The sequence below is a fragment of the Phoca vitulina genome, unplaced genomic scaffold (assembly GCF_004348235.1).
Source record: "Phoca vitulina isolate PV1807 unplaced genomic scaffold, GSC_HSeal_1.0 scaffold1, whole genome shotgun sequence".
NCBI classification, from domain to species: Eukaryota; Metazoa; Chordata; class Mammalia; order Carnivora; family Phocidae; genus Phoca; species Phoca vitulina.
The window spans coordinates 27589664-27613936 of record NW_022589704.1 but is presented as its reverse complement, the minus strand read 5'-3'; the positions used below and the strand labels follow the sequence as shown (position 1 = coordinate 27613936).

General features: G+C 37.1%; 1 protein-coding gene across 1 annotated transcript in view; it reads left to right on the top strand.

Annotated features, from left to right (window-relative positions):
* PTH2R (parathyroid hormone 2 receptor) overlaps positions 1 to 24273 on the top strand; it is a 76263-nt gene that overhangs the window by 4872 nt on the left and 47118 nt on the right. The window contains exons 2-4 of the mRNA XM_032413409.1: positions 12966 to 13068; positions 19845 to 19955; positions 20062 to 20183. Of these exons, the coding sequence (XP_032269300.1) occupies positions 12966 to 13068; positions 19845 to 19955; positions 20062 to 20183 (336 nt within the window). The remainder of the gene's footprint in view (positions 1 to 12965; positions 13069 to 19844; positions 19956 to 20061; positions 20184 to 24273) is intronic.

Sequence of the window (24273 nt, the reverse complement as noted above, 5' to 3'; positions counted from 1 at the left end):
CCCGGGATCATGACCTGAGCCAAAGGCAGACGCTTAACGACTGAGCCATCCAGGTGTCCCTGTTTTCCTTCTTGAGCTTCAGTTGGTTTTGTCATCCACTAGAATCCATGTTCGTTCTTTCCCCTCTGTTTGGGTTTTGTCTTCTCCCTGAGTTATTCTTTAAATCTTTTAATGGAAGTGTGACTTTAGGCAGCCCAGGGTACCTTCTGAGCCTCCATTTCCTCCAATCAAAAGTGATGGTGATGATGGTGTTTATCTCATGGCACATGGGAATACTGAATTGAAAAGTGTGCAAACACACAAAAGCCTTAAGGTGTTGGATAATGAAAATGCCAGCTCTTTTCTATTAGTAGATTAGTTAAGGGCTATTTAATGGGATGATTATTAGATTGAGATTATTTCTAAACACAATTGGGAGCCACTGAAGACTTTTAAATGGTGTGTGTGTGTGTGTGTGTGTGTGTGTGTGTATTTTGCAGGGTTATTCTCTCTGCTTCCAACACTGTTCCTTCTATTCCTTACAGTTTCTCCTTCAGAACCCAATTGCGTTCTGACAGCAACTGGACATTTTATTCATAGTACTGATAGATGTTATAATTTTACATTTATTGATCTGAGTACTTGATTAATATCTGTCTCCCCCTTTGAAGAAGTCATTCTGAAGACAGAGCAACTAATCAGAAGGCAGTTGCAGCTCTTCTGACTGGTGTGTCCTTGTGGAATTGGAGATGCAAGAAGGCAGATGGATTCAAGAGATAGAAGGTACATTCAGCTGGAGGAAGAGTGGATTGGGGCAGATATGATGAGTGAAATTTTTAGATAAGCTGAGCGTGAGATGCCTGAGATATTTAGTAGCTGGTTGGATATCGGATTATAAAGCTTAAGAAAGCTCTGGATTTCGCATCAGCACTTTATAGGGAGTACCTGAAACCACATGTGTGAATGATATTCTCAGTGAGGGTGTAATGGAAGTAAAAGGACTGGTTAACTTGCTTAAAAGAGGGTAAGCAGATAGGTTTTCTGGAAGATTACCCCTAAATTGTAAATTCACAGGGAAAAAGGGACTAATAAACAATTTGAAATACCCTGTGACAATCAGTGTGGTATCTTTGGGTAGTAGGTTCTGCATAAATGTTTGAATAAGCTCATTTGTATTTTTTTTTCATTTTAAGAAAATTCATCCTCTTTGATCCCACTTGGAACTCAAGTCTCTAATCATTTACACCTGTTTTAATTTTAAAACGGTCACTCTATTCTAAGAGGCAGAGGTCACGGAACCTGCATCTGGTCATGGAGATGGAGGGAAAAGTGCTGTTGGTCTTTAGGAGAGTTTGGTGTTTCCAGAGCTCTCTTGTCCTAATAACTGATAAAGCAGGCTCAGTGTTGAGCTTGACAGTTGTTCTATTGGCTGGTGGAATTTTGTAGATGCTCAAAGAAAGTAAATCGTAAGTTTCTGCAGGGGGAAGGAGGTATATAAAATGGTTAAGATTATGAAACTTGATATCAGAACTGGATTTGGGATGTACATTTCCTACTCTTTAGCTGTTACTAACATCTCAAAAACTCAGTTTCTTCATTTGAAAAATGGGGATAACCTAATGCTAAATTCATTGAGTTGGTGTGTGGATTATATACCATGAAAACCTCAGGAGAAGCATTTAATGCATTACCTGTCACAGAGTTTGCTCACTCTGTTAGCCATTACACGTGCTATTATCCTCATCATCATCATTTCTATATTTTTCTAATTGGCTATTGCTGGTATAGAGAATTGATTATTTTTATTTACTGATTCATACCTACCAAGTTTATTCCAAAGCAGTAACAATTTTCTTCAATAACTGTATCTGTTATTTCTTTTTATCCTTTGTCTTATCTTACTGCATTAACTAGAACTCCCAATGTAGTGTTGAATGGTAGTAATTATTACAGGCATCTTATCTTGTTTATTACTTCAATGGGACTGCTTCTAAAGATTTATCAAGTATGGTATTTGCTCATGTTCATCAGTGCTAATTTTATTAAGTTGTTTAATGGAAGGCTAGTGTGGAAAGTTCTGAATTATATCATGTATAATTTTTATTTTAAAGTCATAAATGATATGCTATTTCTTTTTTTAGAAGATTTTATTTATTTATTTTAGAGAGAGACAGCATGAGAAGGAGGGGCAGGGGGAGAGGGAGAGAGAGAATCTCAAGCAGACTCCACACTGAGTGTAGAGTCTGACACGGGGCTGGATCCCTGGACCCCGTGATCATGGCCTGAGCTCAAACCAAGAGTTGGACACATAACTGACTGCACCACCCAGGTGCCCCTGGTATGCTATTTCTTTAAAAATATGACATATTAATTGTTTTGATGTTCTGCAACAGATAGTGGATTACTTGAGGGCAAGAAATGATTCTTTTTTAAAAAATTTTTTATTGTTATGTTAATCACCATACATTACATCATTAGTTTTTGATGTAGTGTTCCATGATTTGTTGTTTGTGCATAACACCCAGTGCTCCATGCAGAACGTGCCCTCTTTAATACCCGTCACCAGGCTAACCCATCCTCCCACCCCCCACCCCTGTAGAACCCTCAGTTTGTTTTTCAGAGTCCATTGTCTCTCATGGTTCGTCTCCCCCTCCAATTTCCCCCCCCTTCATTCTTCCCCTCCTGCTACCTTCTTCTTTTTTTTTTTCTTAACATATATTGCATTATTTGTTTCAGAGGTACAGATCTGTGACTCAGCAGTCTTGCACACTTTTCTACAGCATATAGTACCTAGTAGATACTCATGAAATATTGGTTAAGTGTTTGCATGATCATAGGTACAAGACCTATTATATATTGCGGCTTGAATTAGCAAATAAGTCAAATACTCTTGTTACTAACAAGATACATATTGTTAACATACTTAAAAACCTAGCAAACAAACAAAAGTGTTGCTTAATACTATCTGGCTAAATATTTATGTGACTAGATTGGAACAGACTTCTTTGTGTAATTAAGGTAAACTTCTGCCTCTTCTTTATGAAACCATTTACATCAAATTGCAAACTGGCTACAATTTCTTAAATGAGAATAATGTGTACTTCTTGTCACTTTCCTTACTTATATAATCAGGCTAGATCTGTTTTCTATGAGAAAAAATTTTTTAGTTATTTTTTTAAATACACTTTCCGAGAGCAAAGATTATGTTTAACAATGCATTTAAACCAATTTTGTGGGCATGAGATATGTCTAAGCTTGCATATTCTTCTGCCTACACCACGGGAGAATCTGCCTTCAGAAAGGCGCTCATGCATATAATGAGCACCAAGGTGGAACTTCTCCTCTCAATATATATTCTGGCATCTTATTTCCTAGATGAATAAAGTCTGTAAGGCATGACATCCAGAAGCTTTTGGGTAGTCATGTAAGCAAAACTTAAACACAATTTTCATGTTGATTAATTGAACTTATAGATATCTAAAAAACTAGAAGAAACCATAAGGAGACATGTGGGGCTTTCCTGCAGTCTTAAAAATGCCTTTTAAAATCAATCCAAAAGACACAGCATGCTTCTGTTTCCCACCAGATTGGTAATATATTAGGAATGGCATTTTGTTTGTGAGTTTATCACATTTTTTACCACTCATGCTAATAGTGTAGTAAGTGCCCAAGAGTCATACTGTCGCTCCTGACCTACCTGAGGAAGATGTTGGCTACATCTATTTCCTCAATTTTGGTGATGGTATCATAAGTGTTTGCATATGTCCAAACCCATCAAATTGTACCCATTAACTATATGTAGTTCTTTGTATTTCTTTTTCTTTTTTTTTTTTTTTAAAGATTTTACTTATTTATTTGAGAGAGAGTGTGTGTGTGTGTGTGTGTGCACGCAAACTGGGGCGGGGGGTGGTTGGAGGGGGAGGAGCAGAGGGAGAGGGACAAGTAGACTCTGCACTGAGCATGGAACCCGATGTGGGGCTTGATCCCATGACCCTGAAATCATGACCTGAGCCAAAACCAAGAGTTGGACGCTTTAACTGACTGAGCCACCCAGGCACCCCTAGTTCTTTGTATTTCAATAAAGCTGTTAAAAAAACCAGAACACCTTACTTAACAAACAAAAAAACCCATCCAAACAGGGCAAAATGGGTAAGGTGGTCAATGGTACAAACTTCCAGTTTTAAAATAAGTAAGTCATGAGGGTATAATGTGCAGCATGATGACCACAGTTATAACACTGTATTGCGTATTTGAAAGTTGCTAAGAGAGTAGATTTTAAAATTTCTCATCACGAGAAAAAAATTTTGTAAATATATGGTAACAGATGTTAAATGGACTTATTGTGATGATCATTTCACGATATATACAAATATCAAATCAGTATGCCTGGAAATAATACAATGCATTACACATCAATTATATATCAATTAAAACACAACAATAAAAAACCTGTGACCTTCTATTCATGACAATTCAGTTCAGCAAGTACTTTGAGGGTCTCACATGTGCTGGACACTGTGATAATCACTGGAAATAGAAACAGAGTCAAACATATGCCCACCTTTTCAAACAGATCATGTTCAGTATTCTTAGAAAGATTTCTACATTTGAATTAATGTTTAATACAACCTTTGAGTGATGATGATTCCTTTGGGAGGGAAGTCAACTTGATAGGACACTGTATTGTTGGATGGCTGCCTTTTATGTCTATCCCCTCATCTGTCCAAAATTTGTGTCCCAGACTACACTGATCTCACACAGTCTCGTCAAATATAGCTCTTTCCTGCTCCCCCCCACCCCTGGCCCGCTGGGTTAAGTTTTATTTTACCTCCAGTAAGACCATGTGGACTCTCACTTCTCACTGATTTAGAACCTCTTTATTATTCCCAGATCTATTGACTAAATTCCTCATTCCATGTTACCTTTTCCTACTACCTGCACACCATTACACATTCAACCATCTAAAAACAGTCACACCTCGACCTCCTCTTTTTTATCCATACAGCTAGCTGTTGTGTGATAGGTGGTTACCTCCTTATGTCAGAAATTAGGGAAACCAAAGTTTCATTCCAGCATTCATCCCTTTTTTGAGAGGTCACAGAAAGTTCTCATACTAATTTTTCATTATTCTCTTAATATACATGCATAGTTGTTACAGCTCATGAGTGCACAGGGTTTCTACTATGTGAAGCTTACCTTATCGTTTCTTGACCTTATTATTAATGGTGATTTTACCTCATTGCTTTTGCTCAAAATTAGCCTTCTCATTCCCATTGGATATCAACCATGTTATTTTTCCCAGCCATTGTTCTTTCTCGGGATCCCACAGCCATGCCTTGTGACAGATGTGTTGCCTGGCTGGTGACACGATAGGATACAGATGGATGGGATGTTTGCACTGCCATTTGGCCTGCAGCCTGATTTTCTGTCTCAAATTCTGGTTGCCAACTGCCTGAAGGAAACAATCGTCTTCTTGATGATTTGTTACATCCCCAAACAGGCCAACATTGTTTGTTAGGGTGGGGGTAGCTTATTTATTTTGTATTGTGTTTCATTTTTTTTTTTTTTGGTTGTACAATGTGATTCTTTTAAAGGTGTACAACACAATAATATATATATATATGCAAATTATGAAATGATTATCATTATCAAGTTAATTAACACATCCATCACCTCACTTTGTGTGTGTGTGTGTGTGTGTGTGTGTGGTGAGAACACTTAAGATCCACAGGCCTACCCTGGAATACTGCAGGTTTGGTTTCAGACCACTGTAATAAAGTAAATATTGCAAGAAAGTGAGTCAAATAAATTATTGGGTTTCCCAGTGAATATAAAAATTTTTTTTTTTTTTTTTTTTTTAAAGATTTTATTTATTTATTTGAGAGAGAGAATGAGAGAGAGAACATGAGAGGGGTGAGGGTCAGAGGGAGAAGCAGACTCCCTGCTGAGCAGGGAGCCCGATGTGGGACTCGATCCCGGGACTCCAGGATCATGACCTGAGCCGAAGGCAGTCGCTTAACCAACTGAGCCACCCAGGCGCCCAAAAATTTTATTTATACTATATTGTAGCCTATTAAGTGTGTAATAGCATTATGTCTGAAAAAAAACAATGTACATATCTTAATTCAAAGTACTTTATTGCTGAGCAAATGCTAACCATCACTTGAGATTTCAGTGGGTCATAAGCACTGATCACAGATCACCATAAGAAATATGGTAACACATGAAAGAGTTTGAAATATTGGGAGAATTACCCAAATGTGACACAGAGACATGACATAAGCAAATGCTGTTGGAACAATGGCGTCGATAGCCTCGTCTGATGCAGGGTTCCCACCGCCCTTCAATTTATAAAAAAAACACGCGGCATCTGAGAAGTGCAATAAAGCAAAGTGCAGTAAAACAGGGTATGCCTGTTTTTGAAATCCTGTATTTCCCCATTCAAAGCAAATTTTCAGCTTTTCTGTGTTCATAGAAAACTTCCCAAATTCTTAGTGTGGAATGATTTCGAAAGCCATTTTAGATACTAGCTAGTTAGGTTTTTAAGTAACTAAAGCTTTTGGGCCAATTTTGCTGAGATTTGAAAATGGAGCTTTTGACTTGAGGATTGAACATTGCACACACCTGCCTGGGGGCATAGTTCTTAACTTGGCTAATTCTGAATTTGTGTTTTGATGGCAACTTTCTGTAAAATAAGTAAATTACTTTTGAAGAAGATACACACAGTTACTTCAGTGAATTGCCAAGGGAGTTATTTTAAATTAGTTGATGATTAATAGTTGACAATTAATCTCTTGCTTGGGAGATCTGGTAATGGGTGGGAATTTAAAAATTGTCAGTTCTAATTGGTTTTCTTTTAGAAGATAGGAAATCTTTCATATTTATAGAAGCCTATAAATTATGGGGAACTATCTAATGCATGACTTCTTTTGCACTCAAATTCTTTGCCAAATAGTCTTAATATATTTGAACTTAATTTAGCTCAAATTAATAGATTTAATTGCATTTAATTTAAAATTTAGTTGGTCTTTCTCTGTCATGGTTATAATCATTAAACTAAACACAATTCACGGGGCGCCTGGGTGGCTCAGTCGTTGGGCATCTGCCTTCAGCTCAGGTCATGGTCCCAGGGTCCTTGGATCAAGCCCCACATCGGGCTCCCTGCTCGGTGGGAAGCCTGCTTCTCCCTCTCCCACTCCCCCTGCTTGTGTTCCTTCTCTTGCTGTGCTTCTCTCTGTCAAATAAATAAATAAAATCTTAAAAAAAAATACAATTCACTAAAAACTCTTTATTACACAAATGAAGAAAGTATTTTGAGAAAACTGTAGATTCACATGTGGTGTAAGAAATAATACAGGGATAGTATATACCTTTTACCCAATTTCTCCCTGTGTGACATCTTTTGTAACTATAATACAATAGCCCAAGCAGGAAATTGATATTGTATAATCCACCTACTTAATTCAGCTGTCACTGGTTTTATATGTATTCATTGGTATGTGTGTGCATTGAGTTTTATGCAGTTTTTATCAGATGCACAGATGCCCTTGACCACCACCATAGTCAAGATACAGAACAGTTTCAACACAGGAATCCCTCCTGCTACCTTTCCGTAGCCACAACCTCTTCCTTCTACCTTGTCCCCTGCTCTCTCCAATATCTGGCAACCACTAATCTGTTTTCCATCTCTATAATCATTAGATGAGTTAAAAAATTAACTATGCTTGGTTTCTAAGTAGTAATTGGACCTCTGTGAATACCTAATAAATTCGTGTGGTTAAAATGAAAGAGAAAGAGTGGATGATAGGTGTGAAGGATGATCGTTCTATGTGATCACTCTCCTAATGCTGAAATCCTAACTGATTTTGAATGAGGCCACAGATAGATCCATTGTATTCTTAAAATATTTTCAGTTTGCTTCCTGCATGAACAGGGTCATGGAAGTTTTATGATTTACTGCCTAATGTGCAAAATGGACTGGTCTTTAGATTTAGTTCTGAGTTAGAGGTCAGTTTGTGAAAGGATTAAAAAATTTTAGAAATAGGGACATTTGTGTTTGGGTTGTGTGTGTGTGTGTGTGTGTGTGTGTGTGTGTGAGCATTTATGCTGTGTGTTTTATCCATATAACTTGTTTTATTTTGAATTTAAAAAGGACAAATGGGGAAACACTTTCATAGTTGGTGTTTTAATTAAAGGTGGATGGTTCAATATTTTCCCCAAAGTTATCAGATTATTATAACAGAATCCTCTTCTCTATTCGAACCCAATATTATAGACAATAAATTCTAAATAATTAAAAATATGTTTCATTCTCAAATTCACTTCACAATATAAAAACTTCAGCTACTCTCAAGGGAATCATACTCTTGAGAATGAAATCAGTATTTAAGTAAAGTAAAATAAAATATTAATAGGTCTGTATGAACTTTTTTGAGGCCTGTGTAAAAATATGGAGTAAAAAGTTAATAAAACTGATTTATTATTTGGCTCATTAATACTAGACTCTATGACCAATCCTGAGTTCCAAACAAAATTCCTTATTATAGACCAGCTCACCTTTCTCTTTGGACTGTGGAAAGTAGAATGTCCAGAGAAATTTACTCTCTTTAAAAATATTCTTTCAATCCTTTCCGAATTAGAGTCAAATTTGGTATATTAATATTACAATAATTTTCTAAGAAGGCATTATATGCATTAAGGAAACTTCACTTTATAAAGGAAATGTTTTTGCAAAATTATAAAATAGTCGTATTTTAACATTTCTTATTTACCTTTGTTTTTTACAACAACCTTGTGGCAAATCATCATGTACTAAAATGAAGTAATATTTTTATATATATTGTGTTTTTTCAAGTTAGCACACATTGATTCTTTTGAAAAAAATTAACTTATTCGGATAATTGTAGATTTATATGCAGTTGTAAGAAATAATACAGAGAGAGCCCTGTACCCTCTACCCAGCTTCTCCCAGTGGTAACATCTTACAAAAGCATAGTGCAATATCATTACCAGCTTATTGACATTGATAGAGTCAAGATACAGAACTTTTCCATCTCCAAAAGATTCTCCTTCTGTTGCCATTCTATAGACACACATCTCCTCCTCCTCAACCCCAAGGCAACCACTAATCTGTTCTCCTTTTCTATAATTTATTGCGTGTCTTCTCTCTTTTTTTTCCCTTTGTTCACTTACTAGAAGTTTGTCAATTTTATTGTCTTTTCAAAGACCTAACTCTCTGTTTCATTGATATTCTCCACTGTTTTTTTTAATTGTATTGATTTCCATTTTTATCTTTATTATGTCCTTCTTTCTATTTGCTTTGGTTTTAGTTTGCTCTTCTTCTTGCAGGTCCTTGAGGTGGGACATTATGTTATTGATATGAGACTTTTCTTCTTTTCCAATATAGGTATTTAGTGCTGGAAATTCCTCTTAGCATTGCCTTAGTTGTGCCTTACGCATTTTGATATTTTGTATTTTCATTTTCATTCAGTTAGTATATTGTTTTGATTTCCCCTGGGATTTCCTTTTTGACCCATGGATTATTTAGAAGTATGTTGTTTAGTTTCCAAGTGTTTGGAGATTTTCCTGTTATCTTTCTGGTTTTTTTTTTTTTTAAAGATTTTATTTATTTATTTGACAAAGAGAGAGAGTTAGTGAGAGCAGGAACACAAGCGGGGGAGTGGGAGAGGGAGAAGCAGGCTTCCCGCAGAGCAGGGAGCCCGATGCGGGGCTCGATGCCAGGACCCTGGGATCATGACCTGAGCCGAAGGCAGACGCCCAACGACTGAGCCACCCAGGCGCCCCTGTCTTTCTGTTTTTTATTTCTGGTTTGAACCCATTGTGTCTGAGAACCTACTCTGTATGATTTCAGTTCTAAACTTGTTGAGATCTGTTTTATGGCCGGGGACATGGTCTGCCTTGGTATATATTCTGTGAGCACTCGGAAAGAATGAGTACTCTGCCTTGTTGAGTGAAGTGTTCTGTAAATGCCTATTAGATCCTCTGAGTTGATTGTGTTGTTGAGTTCTTCTATATCTTTGCTGCTTTTCTGTCTCATTGTTCTATCAATTGAGCAAGGAGTATTGAAGTTTCCAACTATAATTGTGGACGTGTCTATTTCCTCTTTCAATTCTCTCGATGTTTATTTCATATATTTTTCTGTTTTTTTTTTTTTTAAAGATTTATTTATTTATTTTAGAGAGAGAGTGAGAGTGTGTGGGCCAGAGGGAGAAGGAGAGAGAGAATCTCAAGCAGACTCCCCACTGAGCGCAGAGCCCCATGCGGGGCTCCATCTCATGACCCTGAGATAATGACCTGAGCTGAAACCAAGAGTCATTTGCTTCACTGACTGAGCCACCCAGGCGCCCATATTTTTGTTTTTTGTTGTATACACTTTTAAGATAGCTATGTCTTTTATTGGTGGAATGACACTTTTATCCTTATATAATGTCCCTCTTGGTCTCTGGTAGTTTTGTTTGCTCTGAAGTCTACTTTGTCTGGTATTAATATAATCGGGGAAGTGAGGGTGTCAGTAGAAGTAGAAGTTTAGGTTCCCCAGGCAGCTTCTGTTGACACCCAAGGTGGGGAGCTCCTTGTTGCTGATGGGTGGGGATATGAGTTCTACTCCCCACGTGGTCTCCATTGACACCACAATGGGATGGCCTCATTGCTAGGCTGACTCCCTTCTTGGTCTTTTCTGACAGCACCCCAAGGAGGAGTGCCTTTTAACTGTCAGCAGGGGGTGGAAGTCCAGGCTCCCCACATGGTCTCCACAGACACCTAAGGGGCGATGGGGAATGTTACAGACCAGTGTGGGTGAATGTCCTGGCTCTCTACCTCGCTCTGAAACCACTCTGGAGAGAGTATAGGGTCACCTTCTTACAATCCACTAAGGGTGGATCTCCACTTGGTCTTTGCTGGTTTCAGTTGGGATAGAACTGCAGTGTTTTTTCTGTGGTGTTTGGCTTAGGTCAAGCTGTTATTAATGTAAAAGTTTTCTGTCTACTCAGGCAGTCCCTTTCCTTCCTTGCTGTAGAGAGCATGGTTTTCTTGAGGCTTTTTTTTTCTTTTGGTCAGTGTCTGTTGGTATTTCAGAGTTGCCAGCTTCTCAACTCCAAGTCCCAAATACATAAGGCAAAAAACAAAAACAAAAACAAAAACAAAAAACCAAGAGAATTTACCACTGTGTTGTTCTTTGGGATCTGAGGTCCCTAGCGGGTCTGCTTTCTGCTCTTTGCCTTTCAGAATCATCTCATGTTCATTTTATATATAATGTCCAGAGTTTTTAGTTGTACTTACTAGGAGAAGTAGAGAAAAATACATCTACTCCATAATGCAGAAGTGGAAGTTCCAGAATGCTTCTTTTTAAGAATATCTAATTTATGGGTTCATGTTTACTTAAAAATGGAATAAATGTGAATATTGAAATTATAAGAATCTGCATATTCTAACGTTAACCCATCAGTATCTATAACAACAACTTTAAGTACTTTCAGTAAAATACAACATTTTATTTCAAATTGTAAATGATCACTTACTCAGAAAAAAATTACTTTTTTTTTTTTTTTTACTAAATGTGCCATTTTATTTTGGATGCAGTTGTTGCCTTTGGAGTAATAGACATTGAACATGAAAACTCTTCTTCTGTTTTAAGTACAGTATGATTTACTATCCCTCTATGGTGAAGAACACTTGTATCTGTAACTAAGGAGGAAGGGAAAGGAATATAAAAGATGTTAAACATTTCCTTATTCTCCCTTGAAATGACTAAAGAGCAATTTAAAAGATCATGAATTAGCACATTCTAATCAAATTTGCTCCTGATTAAACTGGCCACATTGTGTAGAGCAAAATATCTGTAGAAGCTATAGTTTATAATGCTTATGTTCCTGAAAATGTTATCCTGATAAAAAGGTTAATGTGCACAAAAGAAAACAAAAAATGTGTTTATTCAAGTGAAAATGGGCAAGGAACGATTTGCAATGTTCATGTTTGATAACGGAAGTCAGATTTCTCCAAATCAAATTTATAGTTCTGAAACTTGGTCACAGCTTACCCAGCGGTTTTAGGATTGAAGAAAATAACTATTGAAGTGAAAAAAACAAACAAAAAACCAGCCACAAAACAAAACAAAACAAAACATGAATGGTGCTTGGCTGTTTCTGGATAATGAATGGGAAGAAGTCAGTTTTATTACCATGCTTACCCAGATGGCTCATAGGCCCACGTTTCATTCTCCCTTCTGGATAAGTGAGCTTTTTATGGTTCACTTTTAGTGTAGCTACTTTTAACTCAGGATCTGCGTTGTGTTAGCCTGATGATTAAATTATGATGTGTATTCCAATCCAAAAAATTAGTTTTTGTTTATTCTCTTAGTAGTTCTGCCTTTCTGGTTGAAACTTGAATAGGATGATCTTCACGATTATCTTGTACCTTCAAATATGTTGGTTCTCAAACCCATTAAAGTTAGTGCAAGAACCACAACGGGTTCCTGTGAAACATGGGGATTACCAGTCACCACCTCCAGAAATAAATTCTGATTCACTGAATCTGATGTGTAGCTTAAGGATGTACATTTTATATGAGCATCAGATTCAGGTGGTCCAGGCACCATGCTTTGAACAAACACCTATGAATATTTTGTCATATTTAAAATAAAATATATTTCATTGAAATGAAGGTTTCCAAAGTAGAATTTCCTCTCCATTACTGGTGGTGTTAAAGCCAAATCTAGGTGAACTCATTCAATAAGAATTCATTATTCACTTGTATGTTAGAAGCACATTCCAGGGTGGGAATGGGTATCAAGGTATCTGGTGAAAGATATCTAGTAGAAAGTTTGACTCAGATAAAAGACTATTCCAGATAGCTGGATATCAAAACTTTAATTTTCAACTGTATAGAAAGAGATAATGAAAGATTATATCATGGTTTAAAAAAGAGGTAATGGGAACATTTTTCTGTTTGTATTTTATTCATTTCCACAGCTGGATTCTGATGGCACCATTACTATAGAGGAGCAGATTGTCCTTGTGCTGAAAGCTAAAGAACAGTGTGAACTCAACATCACAGCTCAACTTCAGGAAGGAGGTAAAGGTGCTAAAAATTATGTCTTCTTGTGTCCCTACCCTACCCCAGTCCTCAAAAAGACTCAAATTCCCCTTTTAAGAAGTAGTAGGGTGTTCCTCATCAGTCATTACATGTTTTCATATGGAGGATCATGTAGCAGAATCATGCTCTTTTCATTTCTTTCTTTCTTTTTTTTTTTTTTTTTAAAGATTCTACTTATTTATTTGACAGAGAGAGACACAGCGAGAGAGGGAACACAAGCAGGGGGAGTGGGAGAAGGAGAAGCAGGCTCCCCGCTGAGCAGGGAGCCCGACGTCGGCGCTCAATCCCAGGATCCCAGGATCATGACCTGAGCCGAAGGCAGACGCTTAACAACTGAGCCACCCAGGCGCCCCACTCTTTTCATTCCTTTAACCACAAGCTCTTCCCTCCCTATGGACAGAATAACTTGCCTGATTTTTGAGTTTCAGAATAGCAGCTGGGCATGTGCACATCGGTCTCTCAGGCCTCTCTTTGGGATCTGTTTGCTTGCAGAGAGCATGCATCCTGGTTTGCCCTTAACCAGGTAGTAAGCTTGGAGGGACAGGCTCTGTTCGTGTGCATATTGCTTGCAGTTTTAGGTAGTATATATGAATATCAGAGGAACAGACAAGCAGGCCTTTTTATATGTACCTAGGCCCTGTTCTCAAAAAAAATTTTCTTCTTAATAAAATGATTATTTAATTTCCATATGCCTGGCTCTCTGTGTAATTTCTTGACTGGTTCCACATTCAAGTGGGGAACTAGATATGTAATTTCTCAGTTAGTTCCAAATTCAAGTGGGGAACTAGAAAAACAAAACGACAACACTACAAGTGAGCTTGTGGTGGCCTTGGTGCACTTGGGTGGCTTACTGTTGTAACTGCTCAGGAGCTTGTGGCTTGTGCTACTTGGGGCCTGGTGATCACTCTCAGTTCTTATTGGAGCCATTGAGAAAAGTTATTTATTGGAATCTTTGGAGTAGTAGGTAAATTACAATGTTTTATATGGGAAAATGCCTTGCCCTTATAGTTGAGTATAATTAATGAATTTTTTAAAAAGGGAGGTGCTGTTTACTGAGCTTCCCTAAATTCCCAACAGTCTGAATGCAGCAGATGTCTTTAAAGCTATGCCCTACTAAAATTAACAACTCAGGAAACAACAGATGTTGGTGAGGATGTGGAGAAAGGGGAACCCTCTTACGCTATTGGTGGGAGTGTAAATTGGTGCAGCCACTCTGGAAAACAGTATGGAGCCTCCTCAAAAAGTTAAAAATAGAACTACCCTACAACCCAGCAATTGCACTACCAGGTATTTATCCAAAAGATACAAACATAGTGATTTGAAGGGGCACATGCACCCCAGTGTTTATAGCAGCAATGTCCACAATAGCCAAACTATGGAAAGAGCCCAGATGTCCATCAACAGATGAATGGATAAAGGAGATGTGGTATATATACCCAATGGAATATTACTCAGCCATCAAAAAGAATGAAATCTTGCCATTAGCAATGACGTAGATAGAACTAGAGAGTATTATGCTAAGCAAAATAAGTCAGACAAAGACACCATATGATTTCACTCATATGTGGAATTTAAGAAACAAAACAGATGAACATAGGGGAAGGGAAGGAAAAATAAAATAAGATGAAATCAGAGAGGGAGGCAAACCATAAGAGACTCTTAAGCCTAGGAAACAAACTGAGGGTTGCTGGAGGGGAGGTCAGTGGGGGGATGGCATAATTGGGTGATGGACATTAAGGAGGGCACTTGATGTAATGAGCACTGGGTGTTATAGGCAACTGATGAATCACTAAATTCTACCCCCGAAACTAAAAATACAGTATATGTTAACTAAATTGAATTTAAATAAAAGATTAAAAAAAAAATAAAGCTATGTCTTAGGGGCGCTTGGGTGGCTCAGTTGATTAAGCTTCAGACTTTTGATTTCAGCTCAATTCATGATCTCAGGGTTGTGAGATTGAGCTCCGCACTGGGTGTGGAGCCTGCTTAAAACTTTCTCTCCCTCTCCCTTTGCCCCTCCCCCCCTCCTCTTCCTCCCTAAAAAAAAAAAAAAAAAGCTATGCCCTATAATGAAATATCTAGTTTAATCTACTTCATTCTAATTGCCAAATACTTAATTTAAGAACATTTAAAGTTTATAACTTCTCCCTCTTGAATAATATAAGCAATTTGAAATACTTTAATTACTTCCAAATTATATTATTGTCATATAATTTTATATTAATAAAGTCATATAGTTTTATATTAATTATATGTTATAATTTTTCTTCAAGATGAAGTATGTCTTTTTGTAAGATTTCTTTACATTAGAACTTGATTGCAGTGAACACTCTCAGTGTTTGTCTGAAAAGGTGTTTATTTCAGTCTTAATCTTCAAAGATACTTTTTCTGGACATATGATGCTTGGTTGAGAATTATTTACTTTTCATACCTGAATATTATTTCACTTTTACTCTAGCTTCCATTGTTATTAGTGACAAATCAGTACTCAGTCTTTGTTGATGATTAGTTTTTTCTCTCTGGCTCCTTTTAAGAGCTTTTCTTTGCATTTGATGTTCTGCGGTTTTGTCTGTACCTAGGTAGGGATTCATTTGATTTCTGAAGTCTGAGGATCTGTGTCTTTAGTCATTGGTGGGAATGGTTTGCTATTTTGTCTGAAACTTTGCTCTCTCCCATTCTCCTAGTCTTTCCATCTGGAACACTAATTAAACAAATGTAGGACCTTCTCACCCTACTCTTTGTGTCTTCAAAAAATAAATCAGATGAAATAATATGGCAAAATATGAGCAAGTGTCAATTCCAGGTGCTGTATATATATAATATTCTCTTTTATTTATGAAAAAATTGTAATAAAAAGAAAATACAAATTTTCTTCATGTCTATGAAAGTGAAAGAAGTATAAATGCAAATACCTAGCTACAAAATGATTCAAGTAGTTAAAAACAAAACCCAAAATATTATTGATCCTGGTTTCACTTCACAAATGTATGGTTACACTCTATTATGGGTAACTATAGAACTGGAAAGAGACAAAGTTGGAGTTTCCAAATTTTAGACTGTTTTGTGTGAAGATCATGGTGTGACAAGCATCACTAATAAGTAGTTTGTCCTGGCACACACAAAAGATGACAAGAAATGTAATTAATGGTGTTAATTTATAAAGAGAGATTGGTGAATCATCAGGCAATTAATTAGTTTCTTGGTAACTGATGAAAGTATTTACTCACATAGGATGTGAAATGATGATCAAAGAGTAGATGTTAATTAAGATCTCTGTATGAGCTATGTGAGGCCATGGCTTCCCCAATCCTTTCAATGTTTGTGAATATTTACTATTCTCTTTGTGAAAGAGCCACCAGAGAGATGAACACAATCTACAGAAACATTATTTTTGAGGAATGTTGGTTTTCTGAATTTTGGGGAGTGTGTGTGTATGTGTGTGGGGTGGTATCTTGTAAGGAACTAGAAAACTGTCCCCCTTAGAGCATGAGGAAAATATCAGCTGATTTGTCTCCATGGTAGTTTAAAAACTACATAATTATAGAATAAATGGTCATTGGGTTTTAAACTTGTATGAAGACCTTATTCCATCATGTAACTAACTCTTGCCAGAAAATATCATGATATTGCAGCATACATTTTATCTATCATCTATCTATCTATCATCATCTATCTATCATCTATCTATTTTAGAGAGAGAGATAATACAAGTGGTGGGGGGGACAGAGGAAGAAGGAGAGAGAGAATCCCAAGCAGGCTCCACGCTCAGTGCAGAGCCCTGCACGGGTCTCAGTCTCACAACCCTGAGGTCATGACCTGAGTCAAAATCAAGAGTTGGGTGCTTAACTGACTGAGCCACCCAGGCACCCCCGCAGCATACATTGTAGGGGGACAACAAGTTGTCAGAACACAAGAATGTGTGTCCAGGTCCAATTTTTGTAGATGCACAATAGACATCTGGTAAAGGATTGGACAGTACAGATAAATGAGGATGCATGACTTGTTAAAGACAAAGTGAGTGGATGTGAAGCCATATGGAATGGTAGTAAGATACAGAACAGTGTCTAGGGTAAAATTGGTGAAAGAGGTTGATTCATTGCACTCTGTTTGAACAAGAAACAAAAACAAAACATAGGTAATGGTGGAAAGAAGCCAGTGAAGCTGTGCACCAGAAGCAAGAGTCAGTGTGATGGGTTTCCGGGTTGCTTGTGATATGTAAAGTATAGGCTTTTATTATGTGAGCAAAGTGAGGCTGTTTCCAAGAAAATGTTCTCTTCTATAAGAACAGTGTGGGTGAGGGAAGACATTTTCTTTTTCTTATTGCTTCAGCAATCCCCAAAGCAAATCGAGTTGTTTGTTTCCATGTGATATGGAGGACACTAAGAAGTTAATTTCAGATTTATGCCGAATTCTTTTCTGTACAGATCAGGGTTTGCATGACTATTCAAAACTGAACAAACAACTTGACATCATGAACATCAGAGCAAAATTCCTCAGCTGCAGTAGTGTACTTGGTAACAAAAAAATTGAGAGAGCTATAATGGATAGGACTTGTGGTAGCAGAATAAGGGTCCCCAAAGATGTCCATACCCTATCTACCTGGTGTTATGCTATGTTACATGGCACAGGGACACTGCAGGTGGGATTACAGGCCTTAAAATGGGGAAATTATCCTGGATTATCTGGATGGGCCCAATGTGGTGTATGTGGTGGATGAATCAGGAGGGGAAAAGGAGAGTGGAAGAGAGACTTGACGAGAAGGGTCACCTTGACTTGTTGACTTTGAAGATGGAAGGAAGGAGTCATAAACCAAGGAATATAAGTGGTTTCTAGAAGTTGATCGCCAGCAAGGAAATGGGGAACTCAGTCCTAGCTGAACTCACTGGACTTCCGACTTAAAGAAATAGTGAGATAATAAGTTTGGGTTATTTGAAGCCATTACGTTTGTGGTAATTTGTTATGGTAGCAATAGAAAAAATGAATACAACACTCATTAAAAGTAATCTCATTTTGAAACGAAGAATATGCTCTCTTCCTGGAAGTTCAATACACAACTAATGGAGAGCAGTCCTAAAGAACACACAATGTTGACTCTGAATATTTGTTAAGCCCCTGCCAAGTACTGGGTGGCTAAGGCATGGAACAAAACAGACAAAATTCCCCACCTTTAGGGTCCCTGTGGTTTAAGAAACCAATAATAAAATAACACTTACTATTGGAAGGCAATGAGAGCTCAGGTAAAAAGTATAGAAGGAAGGGGTGTAAGGAGAGTTTTGAAGGTAACTATAAATGCGGAGAGTTTACTCAGAAGTGACCTGTGAGTAAAAGTCTGTAGGGCGGAGGGGAATAAACCTTAAGCCATCTGGTGAACGCACTGAATTGAAGGGAGAGCTAGGAGGACCTTCGCAGAACTGAGGTCAGGGAGATAAGTATGGGGGAAAGCGGATCTTGCAGGGCTTTCAGGCTTTGTAAAGACTTGGCTTTTGCTGGGAGTGAGATGGGAAGCCTTTGGAAGATTTTGGCTTACTGTGTGAATGAATGAAAGGAGAGCAAGAATGGAAACTGGAAGACCAGATTTACCTTTCAATGAAAACTTTCTTTAATTTATGTGTAAAAAACTGGAATGGCATTTTGAATTCACTAGCTAATTTAAGAAATTTCCACTTTTAAATTCCCTTAAGGTTGAGAGAAGCATATCAAAATATTTAAGAGTGAGTGGTTATGCTGTCTGCAATTTACTTTAAAATACCTTAGCAAAAAATAAATTAGATGAAATAAATATGGTAAAATATTAGCAAATGTCAATTCTGGGTAATATGTGTATGTGTATATATATACAATGTTCTGCTTTATTTATGAAAAAATTTTTGTAATAAAATTTTTCCTCATGTCTATGAAAGAAAATGAAATGTAAATGCAAATACCTGGTTTTAAAATGATTCAAGTAGTTAAAAACAAAGCCCAAAATATTATTCTTCACAAATGTATGGTTACACTGTGTTATGGTTACATTATATTATCAGTTCAGTTATAGAACTGAAAAGAGACAAAGTTGGAGTTTCCAAATTCTAGATTGTTCTGTGTAAATATCATGGTTTGACAAGCTTGGACCATGGGTGTGGCAATGGAGGTTTTGAGAAGTGCTAGGGTTCTGGATGCATTTTGGCTGCTTAATTGCCCCCACTCCAAATCTTTATACTTGATTCTTGAGGAGAGTAGAGCTTGTGAGAATTTTGTTTGAGATGAGTGTTAGACTCAAATTACTAGAATTATTGATAAAAAGAAAAAAAAGAATTATTGGTAAAAAGAAAAAAAAGAATTATTGGTAAAAAGGCAAACTCAAATCTTAGAGCTTACCTGGGAAGCTCTATCTGTTTCAGGTATCATATTTTTTAACAGCAAGTTTTTAAAATCTAGGGTAAAAAATGTAGCTACAACTATGATAGAATTTTACTACAGTTGTTCACAATGAATTCCAATGTTTCTTATGTATTAATTGCTATAACTCATATATAGCAGAATCACTAAAATATTTTTAATTTATGCAAATCAAATGTTCCTCTTAATGGACCAGGTGAGATGGATGAATCTTAGGACATTTGCATCGTATCTACCCCATTCTAGTTTCCACAACTACCAATTTGTTTTACATTTTGCTGCAGGTGGAGACCTAAAATTTTGTATTTTGAGCGCATTTACTGTCTGGTTCCAATTGCATTTTTGTTTATTTGCTTTTTAATTTTTTTCTTTATTAGAGGGAAATTGTTTCCCAGAATGGGATGGACTCATTTGTTGGCCCAGAGGAACAGTGGGGAAAATATTGGCAGTCCCATGCCCTCCTTATATTTATGACTTCAATCATAAAGGTACTGAATTTTTCTGAAATGATTAATTTGGAACAGTGCTGGGTGGCTAGGGCAGGAAAGCCAAGAGAACTGAGCGATCTCAATGTTCTTCTTCATGTCTTTACAGGAGTTGCTTTCCGACACTGTAACCTCAATGGAACGTGGGATTTTATGTACAGTTTAAATAAAACATGGGCTAATTATTCAGACTGCCTTCGTTTTATGCATCCAGATTTCAGCATAGGAAAGGTAATGATAATTTTTGTATTTGTGAACCCCATAGGGAAAATGGGATAATATTTTTATACATTTCTTGATTGCCAACTATTATATATAAAAACCCCTTTATTCTAGGACACAAATGTCCTAAAAGATAAAAGCAAGGTTGGAATCTTTTTAGCTATCCAGTTAAGGAATGGTGTAGGACCTGAAACATTCTAGTATTTTCTTTAGGTTAGAGTTATCTGGCTAAGATATACGCATATATACTTATAAGTATGTGTCTGTGTGTATTATGTTATAGTACATTATGTTTACATTATATTATGCTATATTAAATATTTTGCTTAAAAATCGAAATAGGTAGTCAGCAACATGATTTATGATTTCTTTTTTGTTACCTATGAATGGCTACATCTCATTTCACTCTATATTCCTAAAGGAGATTTGTATTTTAAAGATGTATTTGTTGGGGCGCCTGGGTGGCTCAGTCGTTAAGCATCTGCCTTCGGCTCAGGTCATGATCCCAGGGTCCTGGGATCGAGCCCCGCATCGGGCTCCCTGCACAGCGGGAAGCCTGCTTCTCCCTCTCCCACTCCCCCTCCTTGTGTTCCCTCTCTTGCTATGTCTCTCTCTGTCAAATAAATAAATAAAATCTTTTAAAAAAATAAAGATGTATTTGTCATTTCATAAGATTGGCCAGTAGGTGATTTCTTTAGTATATGAAAGATCAGAGTTGTAGAATCAAGGAGAAGCAAAGGGCATCCCATAGGTCTTCCAGATGACACCTTAATTTTACACATGAGTAAACTCAGAACCAGAGATTAGGTGTTAGTCAGAGTGACCCAGCTCACTGATGACAGGATCTAAAGCTGAATCCTGATCTCCAAATTCCTCATCAGTGCTATTTGCAGTATAGCAATCATATGTAAATGTTGGAAACTTCTAGATAGTCACTTTTAAGTGATAGGTGGTGCTTTAAGTCATGCTTAAATTCCTGTCACTCAGATTTCGTGAGTAAAATGCATGATGATATATGCATATGATGTTAGGAGTTAATATGATAAATGGATGTATAAGTGGCTTTTATGGGGATCCTGAGAACAGTCTATCATACATAAACTCTACCAGCATTTTTCTTTATGCTTGATTTTTTTGGAAGGAGGGGGCGTAGGGAGAGCAGTAAGGGAAGCAGTGAGTTGAAGATTTCTTTGATTTTGCACTAATAATCAGGACTTCCTTTCTTTTTTTTTTTTTTAAGATTTATTTATTTATTTTTTGACAGAGAGAAAGACAGCAAGAGAGGAAACACAAGCAGGGGGAGTGGGAAAGGGAGAAGCAGGCTTCCCCCGGAACAGGGAACCTGATGCTGGGCTCAATCCCAGGACCCCGGGATCACAACCTGAGCTGAAGGCAGACGCTTAATGACTGAGCCACCCAGGCGCCCCTAATCAGGACTTTCTTAAGATTTTTAAAATTTATTTATTTGAGAGAGAGAGCAGAAGCAGAGGGAAAAGCAGACTGCCTGCTGAGCGGGGAACCCCCGCTTTTGGGGCTTGATCCCAGGACCCCGGGAGCATGACCTGAGCCAAAGGCAGACGCTTAAGTGACTGAGCCACCCAGGCACCCCGTAATGAAAGTTTTTATAAAAGCAACAAGAAGTAAAAAAACAAAAAAAGTGTGCATTGAGAATAAGCATCTTTATTGGGGGGAAATAAGTCTAAGATTTTTTAAACATCTATTGTCTTGTTCCTTAAATAATTTCCTTATTGTTGGTTTGACAAAATGAGACAGTTACTTTTATTTACTTATTTTTCAGCTTTCATATTTTATTATTATTTTTTAAATTAACATATAATATATTATTTGTTTCATGGGTACAGTTCTGTGATTCATCAGTCTTATATAATACCCAGTGCTCATTACAACACATACCCTTCCCAATGTCCATCACCCAGTTACCCCATCCCCCCAGTCCTCCTCCCCTCCGGCAATCCTCAGTTTGTTTCCTAAGATTAAGAGTCTCTTAGGATTTGTCTCCCTCTCTGGTTTCATCTTGTTTCATTTTTTCTTTTCTTTCCGTATGATCCTCTGCCTTGTTTCTTAAATTTCACATATCAGTGAGATCATATGATAATTGTCTTTCTCTGATTGACTTATTTCACTTAGCATAATACCTTCTAGTTCCATCCATATCACTGCAAATGGCAAGATTTCATTCTTTTTGATGGCTGAGTAATATTCCATTGTGTATATACGCCACATCTTCTTTATCTATTCATCTGTCGATGGACATCTGGGCTTTTTCCATAGTTTGTCTGTTGTGGACATTTCTGCTGTAAACACTGGGGTGCATGTGCCCCTTCAAATCACTATGTTTATATCCTTTGGATAAATACCTTGTTGTGCAATTGCTGGGTCATAGGATAGCTCTATTTTCAAATGTTGAGGAACCTCCATACTGTTTTCCAGAGTGGCTGCACCAGCTTGCATTCCCACCAACAGTGTAGGAGGGTTCCCCTTTCTCCGCATCCTCACCAACATCTGTCATTTCCTGACTTATTAATTTTAGCCATTCTGACTGGTGTGAGGTGGTATCTCATTGAGGTTTTGATTTGTATTTCCCTGATGCCAAGGATGTTGAGCACTTTTTCATGTGTCTGTTGGCCATTTGGATGTCTTCTTTGCAGAAATGTCTGTTCATGTCTTCTGCCTATTTCTTGATTGGATTATTTGTTCTTTGGGTGTTGAGTTTGATAAGTTCTTTATAGGAGGCAGTTACTCTTAGTAAAAAGATGGGAAAGAACTCTTCTGATAGGCCATAAGGTTATTAAATTCGTTAGAGTATTATATTTAAAACAGCAGCATACTGTAGAAATTACCATATAATCCATCTCATGTTTAAAGGTTAAATGAACTTCTGCAAAGCAATTTAGCAATATGTGTTTAAAAAACTTCAAAGCGGTCATATCCTTTGATCTTGTAAAGTTACTTCTAAGATTCAAGTATAAGGATTTGGAGTGGTGGGAATTGAGTGGACAAAATGTTCTTTGGACCATTGATTTTTATAGTGAATATTCTGAAGAATTTAAGTTTATTCTGAAGAATTTAAGTTTCCAGTGAAGAACCTTCCAGAGAAGGTTAAATAAACTCATATAAATGTTTTTTGTAAAGAGTTTGTGGCCTTAGAAAATTCCTTTGTTATACAGTTAACAGAAAAAAAAATCAGGTAATAAAGTTGTATGTAAATTGGGAATGTAGATGCTCAAAACAATAGAAAATGCTGCATAGAGATAGAATGAAAAGAAATACATGAAATACAGTGTTTCTTTTTGGTTGATAGGAATTCAGGAGATCCTCCCCCCTTTTGTGTTTCACACATTATCCAAATATTTTCTCTTTTCTTTTATTTTCTTTCTTTCTTTCCTTTTCTTTCTTCTTTCTTTCTTTCTTTCTTTCTTTCTTTCTTTCTTTCTTTCTTTCTTTCTTTCTTTCTTTCTCTCTTTCCTTCCTTCCTTCCTTCCTTCCTTCCTTCCTCCTTCCTTCCTCCCTCCCTCCTTCTCTCTCTCTCTTTCTTTCTTTCTTTCTTTCTTTCTTTCTTTCTTTCTTTCTTCTTTCTTTCTTTCTTCTTTCTTTCTTTCTTTCTTTCCAGTAGACTCTACACCCAGCGTGGAGCCCAACATGGGGCTTGAACTTGTGACCCTGAGATCAAGACCTGAGCTGAGACAATAATCTGACCCTTAACTGACTGAGCCACCCAGGCACCCCCAAATATTTTCTATAAAAAGTTTTAGTATTTTATTAACTGATAAGAATATGTAGTAAACAGTTTTTTTTTTAAAGGAACAAGAGGCAAAATCTTTTGCTTTCAGTTAGGAAAAGTAACTGAGTAAGATGCAAAATCAGTAATTTGTAATAACTCATCAGTGAGCTGAGGATGCCAAGAAGTCTAAACGATCCTAAGTCTAGAAGTGGGCAAGCCCTTCCTATAAAAGACACCCATGACTGCTATTAATCCCTGGGTCTGTAGCAGAAGAGGAACAACCAGGTCATAGAAGGGGATAGAAAGAAAAGAGCCAGGCTCTTAAGCCAATAGTTTTTTTTTTTTTTTTTTTTTTTT